At 43.6% G+C, this 8,928-nt stretch overlaps 1 protein-coding gene across 1 annotated transcript in view; it reads right to left on the reverse strand.

The window, feature by feature from the left end:
• The window catches only part of GTF2A1 (general transcription factor IIA subunit 1), a 31,097-nt gene extending 30,769 nt beyond the window's left edge, over positions 1-328 (reverse strand). Inside the window, exon 1 of the mRNA XM_042869516.1 lies at positions 211-328. Coding sequence (XP_042725450.1) covers positions 211-240 — 30 coding nt within the window. The 5' untranslated portion in view covers positions 241-328. The remainder of the gene's footprint in view (positions 1-210) is intronic.
• Between the last annotated feature and the right edge of the window lie 8,600 nt (positions 329-8,928).

Genomic DNA, 8,928 nt, shown 5'->3' on the forward strand with positions numbered 1-8,928 from the left:
CCCGCCCCGGCGTCGGGCGCCACAAGTTGTCTGCCGCCGCCGCGCGGGGAGCGGCCCGGACCCCGCCGCCCCTTCCCGCCGCGGGCCGGGGGGGAGGGGGCCGGGGCGGCCCGAGGGACGGGGGTGCGGGGGAGGGGGCGGCGAGCCCCGCCGGCCCCCTCCGCCCGCGCCGACCGCGGGGCCCCCCTCGCCCCCCGGCCCGGTCCTTACCACGGGGTTTGTGTTAGTCGAGCTCGCCATGTCCCGAGCCCCCCGGGACGCCCCCAACCGCGGGGGGAGTCGCCCCTAAAACAATAAACCTGCCCGGCTGCGTCCCCCCTAAGCCCGCACGTCCCGCCCCGGCTCACGGGCAGCCCCGCGGCCTGGCCCGGCCTCGTTCGCCGGCCCTGGGGCTGCAGCCGCCGCCGCCAGCCGCCCGCTCTGCCCGCTTCGCCCCTTTATATAGCGAGAGCCGAGCAGCTGCGCGAGCGGCCAGAGCGAGCGGGGGACGCGCGCGGGGGGGGCGGCAGATACCGCGAGAGTAGCACGCGAGAGCGCGCCGCGCGGGGCGCCGTCACGTGAGGAGCCCGCCCCGCCGCCATGACACCTACTGAGGCGGAAGTCCCCAAGCGAGGTTGCTCGTCTGCTTGCCGCGCCGCCCGCCGTACCGAGGCGGAAGTCTTCCCACGCTGCCCCGGCGGGCTCCGCGTCTCAGTCCCGCCCCGCGCGCCGTCACGGGGCTGCCGAGGGCAGCGCGCCTCCGCTCTGCGGCCCGGCCGCCTGCGATGGGCCCAACGGAGTGGATTTCGGCGGGATACTGCCCACCGCGAGGCGGCAGCTAATAACTGCCCGGAGCGAGCCGGAGGTCAGGGCGGGACATGGAAATTCACATCCCCTCCGCTCGGTCTGTAAGAGTGGTTTGCTCCTCGGTGTCAGCCCCTCACTGTGCAGTTCCAGGTACGCAGGAGCCCTGCCTGGCCCAGCAGGCGCTGGTGCCTCTTGTCCCAAGCCTTGAACTGGCCCTGGATGCTCAGTCTCTCTTTACCTAGGCTGGTGACAAAAAGCAGCACAGAGACCGCAGGAAGAGGCAGGCAGCAAAAGTAAAATCACCTGTACCTTGCTTGCATCCAGGTCGTGCTGTAGCCCATGGGCCCTCACTTGTAGAATTGCGTCTTTAGCAATTCCTCACAGAGTCTGTGGCACTGAGAACTCCTGGCTTGCTGTCAGGCCTCTGCTATTTGTCTTGGCTTCCATTTTTGCCCTCTTTATTGCCTTTTCTTCCTTTTTCATCCCTTTGCTTATCCCCTTTCTCCATGGCAACTTGCAAGACACATGTAATACAGTAAAGTGTTTTAAACCACGAGGATCTTTACATCAGCTAACTTTCCTATGCCACCTTCACCCAATCTTAAGGATAACTTCTGAACACAGCTTAGAGCTCCAACAGTAGCCCACTTGTATAAGACCTGCTCAAGCATAAATTGAAACCAACACTGAATTTCAGCCCTGCACTCAAGGAATCATGTTACATCCATCTCCTCAGAAAAAAAAAAAAAAACAAAAAAAACAAAAAAAAAAACCTGCACTACATACCATATTTGGCACATTAACTTCAGTCTGAAGTCCCACCTACAAGCTAGCCCAAGCAACATCTTTAGTAACTCCTGTCTGGTAGCCTATGACCAAAATTAATTTGTTAGCAGATACAGGAGACCTTCACATTCCATCCTTCTAGATGCTTTAGTTCTGTGGTAGCGAGTACTGTTCCCTTCTGAAGGGAAGACCTTACAGAGGCATGTGACTGATGAACCAACTCCACTGTTTATGGCACATACTGCTGGAGCTCCAACAAAAATTACGTGGGACAGATTTTTACCATCCTCTACTGTCAATTCTACTTCTTTTTTTTTCTTGGAATTTTCCACTTCCACAGCATAGGAGTGATGAGAGTCTGCCACCTCAGCAGCTGTAACTCATGATCTAACCTAAGTTGTACTGAATAAGCAGCAGGAATTGAGGTGCTAGTGTTATTTCACCCTGATGTCTCCAATAAAAAGGCAGTAATCTCTCACAAAGGATTTGTGAAGTGAATCTGTAAATTGTCCAACACTCCTGGCCTTCCATTTTCTACACTTTAAATAACTGCACAAATGATCATGTAAAACTTGAAAAAGAGATATCAGTGAGGGCATTCACAGCCAGAGTTCACAAATAGTTTTAGCTGCTGAAGCGACTGACACTCCACCACAAATTAATCCAATTGCAAATAATACCCTTCCTCTTTTCAATATTAAGCACTGGGTACCTACAATTGCTTTCCCTAGATAGACCAGAAACCCCACAGTTTTCCAGAGTGACTCACTGTAATTCAAAAACCAACAGACACTAACAGCAGTAGTAGCTCAGTAGGGTATCACATTCCTTTCAGATCCTCCAGAAGGTCAGATCAGTGGGCAGATCCAGTCATGGTTTCGACAGATACCAGAATCAAGTTACTGTGTGGCACTGTAACCCACAAGCTCCTTTAACGAGCATTGCTGTGAATCAAATCAAGCCCCTCATGAGAAATTCCCCCTACTGAGTCAAGTCAATGGTCCACCTAATTCAACAGCAATTCAGCTGAGGGAAAACAAGTGAATTAGACACTTTCTGAAATCTGTTCATTCCATGCTACCCCAGCACTTCAGCTGCCCTACTGTATTGCTGTTAATGAATTCACTTCAGCATTGTCAGGATTAACATGCATGCATATATATACTTCACTAGCAACACTGATGACTTAGCATCATTAGCATAAATTACATGCAGCATTACTACTATAGCTAACTATTTGTTTGCCAGTCATGGATCATGTTAAGCCTGCTCGTTATCCTGTCTTCTTTCTCTATAAGGTTTCTTACCATTGCCAACTCAGGGTAGCTTCACCAGGTATGGACAGTTATACATTTTGGCCATTGCACTAAGGCTGAACTGCACAGTGATGTGTTATTACACTTCATGCCCAAAGCAAGGGTGTTGATGTTTGAGTACACCCCTTCCTTCGCAAGCAAATAGTTCCAAAGAGTGGATAATATGAAGGAAAAACTTCTGTCCAAAAATCAAAAGCTGATCCTTTCCTGAGGAATAAACAAAGTTCAGACTCAACCCTAGGCACAATCACCTCTCTTTCTACTGAAATCCACAGACTGTTTTTTATAGCTGATAACAACCATGCAGGAATACCTGTTGATACTAGAAGCATCCCTCATTTCTTCTCAGCAGTGAAAGAAGGTGACCTACCATTGTGACATTAGCTTGCCAAGACAACACAAAGGGAACAAACTACACCTATAATCTTAATGCATCTCCTTTGTCAGAGGACCTAAGTCACTTAAAGGAGATTTTTTTCCTTTAAGTTGATTGAAGGAATCTGGAGATGAGGGAAGAAAAAGAAAATAAAACAGCTTTCTTCATTTGTATGCATTATTTTGATTACAAATCTACTCTAAATTTATTTGCAAACTGTAATGTATTGTTCTTCTTAGGTATCTCCCATATTTTGCAAAAGCAGAGCTGATGTACAAGTATTTGCTAATCTGAGGAGCTAGGGTGGGACACAAGTCTAAAGACCTGAAGTTGCTAAGTACCTGTGATTTCCACTGAAAGCCACCAAGTTGCAAATGAAAACCATAAAATTTTGATTCTAAATCAAAGTAGATTACATTTATCATCTTCATTTATTTATTGTCTTGTTGTTGTTGTTCATCTGAAAATAATAATAAAAAAGAACGAAAGCTACCGTTCTGTCTCCCAAGAGCAGACAGTGAATGAACCTAATCTCATTCTCCTGGAGGAACCAATATTCAGTCATCAGAGTGCCCTCATTTTTTTCTGTGAAAACATTACTGATCAGGTAGTGAAGAATAGCAACACCTCATGTTAGATAATCTAAGAGTCTTTTACAACTTCTTAGCTCTCAAACCTTCAGAAAAGCTCATTAAGTGCAGTTGTGTCAGCTCATTCCCCTCTGCCCTGGGCAGAGAGAGTGTTAAGGAAGGAAACAATAATTCATTTCAACCATAGTAAAGGAGTGCAAACCCATGATGTAAATGTCATGAACTGAGACTTACTAGCAAAATGCATTTTTTCCATTTTTTTTTTTCCATATTTAGGTCTTGTCCATTGTACTAAATCTACTATTGTAGCTTTCCTGACAAAGTCTCCCTCTACATGTACAAAGGCAACTTACAATTTAGAGCTACTGTATTACACTGTTTCCTTAAAAACAAGGTAAGTCAATGAATGCTTCTCAAAAGTGTCTGAGGGTGTCATCAGTCAAGGAAGCAAACTTTTTGTCCCAGACTCTGAAACAACAGTTTTGCAGTAGAATGAGATACACATATAGTTTTAAATTGCAGTAGTACATCCTAAAATGATAAAACAGAACAAATCCAGTCTAGAAAAGGTAGTTGAAGAAAAAGCTGCTTGAAGTTATGGTTGTACATTGTGAGTTTAGAACTTATGTCCTTGTCATGGTTTTATGGCTTGTTACCAGTATTCCACATCATAACATCTTGCTGTGCACTGCGATTTAAAGAGTTAATGCTCCAATTCCATGGATTGTTGATACTTCTGGGTTCCTGGTTTTCAGAAGAATTACACCTCCCAAAAGACTTTACTGATCTGTTTAGAGGCAAAGATAAAATGGCATACAAGTCATGAGATTTGCTCCTTCTTTTACTACTTGTCTCTGCATTAGAGTAAGGCTTTTGGTTTTGGACATTCTCTCTCTTTTTTTTTTTTTTTTTTTTTTTTAATTAGCTTCAATTCCAATTATATTTTACTATATTGTGTTATCTTGCATTCCACTGTCATATTTAGTAAATTAACACTTTCCGTTAGCTCACTTCTGCCATTTTGTTTTTAGACCCATCTCCTTACCTTTTCCCTAACCCTCTTCTCCCTCTCACAGGGCATGGGTCCCTCTGCCCCAGTTAGTTATGAAACTGGGCTGAACTGGCCCAGAAAAATGTTGACAGTTCTCTACAGTGAACTTGCTCTCATTACTTCTACACACTATATCAAAAAGAATGCAACTTTAAATAAAAATGAGATTTTTTTTTTATTGGTGTGTTCCTACAGAGCTGAAAGAATTGTAGGTGGTCCAAACCACAACTCAACATTTTGGGCACAGGCAGAAGATAGCAGTATACACAATATAGAAGCTTTTCTAGATACAACTAGTAGCCTTCAAGACTTAGAAGCTACTTATTAAATAAACTTCATTATGTGCCAGCATTTCTTCTATCAGTGTTGAGATGTTGCATAAAAATCCATTAATTAGAATTTAATAAGAAAATATTGAATGAAATTTTCCTTCTAAGAGTCTGCTCTACAGAGTCTCATAGTTGGAAACAAAAGTCTGTAAGCTCACATCCCGTTTGCCTCCAGCTCTAGATTTACCACCCAAAAAAATTTAAGTGAGCCAGAAATTGAATTTAATAGGTTATCTGAGTCTTATTCAAAGATACTTCAATTTCTGTGATGGATTTGCTCTTGTATCTAGAATTTGAAGCCTGACAGTGCACTGCACCAAAGCACACCAACACCAAGCTTAAGAGTCCAACATATGCACAATTCAATCGTCCTCATCAAAGCCTAAAGAGAGCCAAACCTTGCTCTAGAATAACATGGTTTGTGTCTACTAACCTCTTGGAAGGTTGGAGTACACAACATGATGTGCTAAACCAGGCAAGAGCTGGCAAGGATCTCGCTGCACACTAAGCCTTTCTATCACAATTAGGCTGTTAGAGCCTCAGGCTTGTCTTGTTTTTACAAAGTACTTAAAGTAGGAAGCATGGAGAATTTAGCTTTAATACACTTTGAGACTGTTCATCATTTGATTATGTACAGTTGTTTGAAAACAACTAATAAACATCTTGCTTATTAGAGCATGACTTGACAGGATGATAAAACTATGCACTTAGTTATACATGCAATGCCACATAGCTACCTAGCTACTTTAAAAAGCTATCTTCCTCCTTCAGACAACAAACACAACTTTCACCTTTGTTGAGGCCCTCATTGGAAGGTGACCACCTATTGCTGTCTCTTTATTACACTTACTCCTGTCCCTGTGTACCCACAGAAGCAGTCTCGGGCCTTTAGAGAGTAAGGATCAATATCATAAAATCCAGGGGGCAACCCAAAGTCTTCCTTGTAAAGCTACTACAAGCAGTTAAACCTCTTCTTCTCAACATCACAATTCCTATCACAATCTTAGTACAAATTCCACAAATGAAATTTTGCAAAACTCTTCATTTTCTCGGAATTCTCTTACCTCCTCAGCTTTAGACTTTCACTTTCCTTAGCCTCCCTCAGCTTAACCCTCAAAAAAAAAAAAACACTCGGTGTCTCACCCCATGGTCATTATAGCAGCTGTTTCTAGTGGCTTAATCAGTTACAGCTGGAGGAGGCAACAGGCTTTTTCTAGGCTGTTGCCACAGGGTACATTTATTTACACCTTAGGAGAAGTTTCTGCTGGTATGTTTATAGATCAGAGATAGTTTTCTTTAAGCCTCTGGTTGACAAAACTATGCTAAGTTTGAAGAGACCAAATAATTGAGATGTTGATGCTGTTTTTCCCCAGTTCCAGTGCATTCAGTAACAATGCGGGTTTTTTGCATCCATACTTCCTTTCCGTACAACCCTGTGCTTATTTCATCCCTGTGCCACTGTTCTCTGCTTTTGCAGCTGTGCCAGTTCCTTGCTGTGTCATTTATTTTTGTTCTCTGCAGGCTAATTTTTAACCTGGATCCATTTCCTGATCTAGTTCATAGGGCAACCCCACAAAAGACATTAGTACAACTGCAGGAGCTGACAGGAGTAGAAATAAGTGACCAGTGAAGGAAATGTTTCAAAATAGCATTGTTTGCCAAATGTTTTGTCAGAAAAGCCTCCAGGAGTTCTTCATGTTGAAAAAGAATCACACTTTGCTGAAATGCACGCTCCACTTGCCCTAAGCAAGAATAATGCTTGTAATGGGAAGGTTACTGGTTTTATAGTAGAGATTGCTTCTTTGTTTTGCATGTGTGTTCAGGTTCAGGCCTTCTGTTTAGATTTCTACAAAATAAATGATTCACAATGAGAATATAGAGCACTAAGTTATTTAAATAGCTAAAAAAGCCCCTAAAATTCTGAAGACTGAAGTACTTCTGCAGAGGTGTGAGCTAAAGAAGCCCATTCAAGTTACATATTCTGTCAGTGCTACCTTGCCTAAGTGCTTTTTAAGGAGTAAGATTAATCACTTGGACTGCAACTGTTGTGAATCACAGCTACTCAACTGTGATGAGGTTCTGACAACAGCCAAAGTAATGCTGGCTCTGAGCCAGGAAGCCTAGCAACAAGGAACTCAGGTAGCAGAAAATCTGTGTTTCAAATGCCAATTCTCCCCGTATACAACATCCTACATTACTGATTCTAAAGCAAAGCATTACCCAGCGTACTGATAAATGTTTTCACCAATTACTGCCATGTATTCTGGCTCCAATGTGTGGAGGTCCGCAGCAAAATTGAATTCACTTCAGCAGTTATTCCTGATTTATGCAGGCATTGGAGGATGAAAGATTAATAGTGAAAAATTTGCACAGTGATCTACAGAGTGACTTCAGGAGCCTTGCTTACCTCTTACTCCATGTGATGTCTTATGATAAGGTAATTGCCATGGAGTATGCCAGAATACAAACAGCATGTAACTGTGACAGGATGCTGGTCTGTGTATATCATAACCCATTCATTTGGGAGTGCATATGTACAGTGTGGGCTAGTCCTTGCTTGCAGGTGAGAGGCTGCAAGTAGGACCAGTTTGTCCCATGCTAACACATTTTTTGCGTCAGTAAACTAAAAATTAATTGTGCAAGGCAGGTTTGCTCTTCTTCGGATACTCACTGACTCCCAGGTAGGAAGTCAGTGCTTCTGTACCCAGATGAGTGGCCTCGCAAGTCCCCTGAATTGCTGAGGATCATTCAGAACTGCTTTAGGGGCAAGCAGGCAGCACATTTCATGGAAAAATAGGGATGTATCCAGACTATTTGGAGGTGATACTATGTCCTCTCCGGGACTCAGCTTGCAAAGCATCATGCAGACATGACAAATCCTTTTTTTTTTGAACTGGATTTGTTCCTTTTTTTTTTTTTTTTTCTTTTCTTTTCTTCTTTTCTTTTCTTTTTTTTTCTTTTCCCTGTCTGAGTTGTAGAATTGTTTTTCACAAGACTGGATGGAAATTTGTAGAAAACAAATCCAGTTCAGTTTTGGCTGTGTTCAGCCTTCCTAGCAAGGAACAGTAAGTGTGAACTTGGTTGTGGCCATTCCATGGCTTAGGAGCAGTTAGTACGGAGTTCCCATGCTGGGCTAATTATCCTACTGGCAAAGCTGTACTAGTGTGACTGCTAGGAAATCAAAGACCCTGGCTTAGAGAGAAAGGAAAACAGCAGGAATAAGCCAGCCCAACTCATCCTGTAATGGAGTTATAGAACCCTAGGCATTTATTGCCACTTCTAACCTGTGACCTATTTCCAGAGCTCCTTTCCACTTGAATCTTCATGCTAAATGGTGTGTAACCCGGGAGTCTTGGGCATACGAAGATTTTGACAGCTGCAAACATACAAAAAACAAAAACAAAAACAAAACTGTGAAGCTGCACTTACAGATCTGAGATCATATTTTTCCTCAGCTGCTTCTTCCTACTCCCGCCTTGCTGCTCTAAATGAAAGATTGTTTTTCTGTCTGAAACATCATCTTCAAGTACAAATCTTCCTCTACACGTTACGACTTACTGACATCAGCCATCTCATTTTTCCCCAGAGGCAGACTCTAAACAGAGTCACAGTCAGCAAGTCTGTGTCTCCATTTCTCTTTTCTCAAACATATGTAGCGAGGCATCCCATCACATCCACTACTCCTGCAGTGTTG

Source organism: Lagopus leucura, unplaced genomic scaffold, assembly GCF_019238085.1.
Source record: "Lagopus leucura isolate 7727_CA_CO unplaced genomic scaffold, USGS_WTPT01 Super-Scaffold_1, whole genome shotgun sequence".
NCBI lineage: Eukaryota > Metazoa > Chordata > Aves > Galliformes > Phasianidae > Lagopus > Lagopus leucura.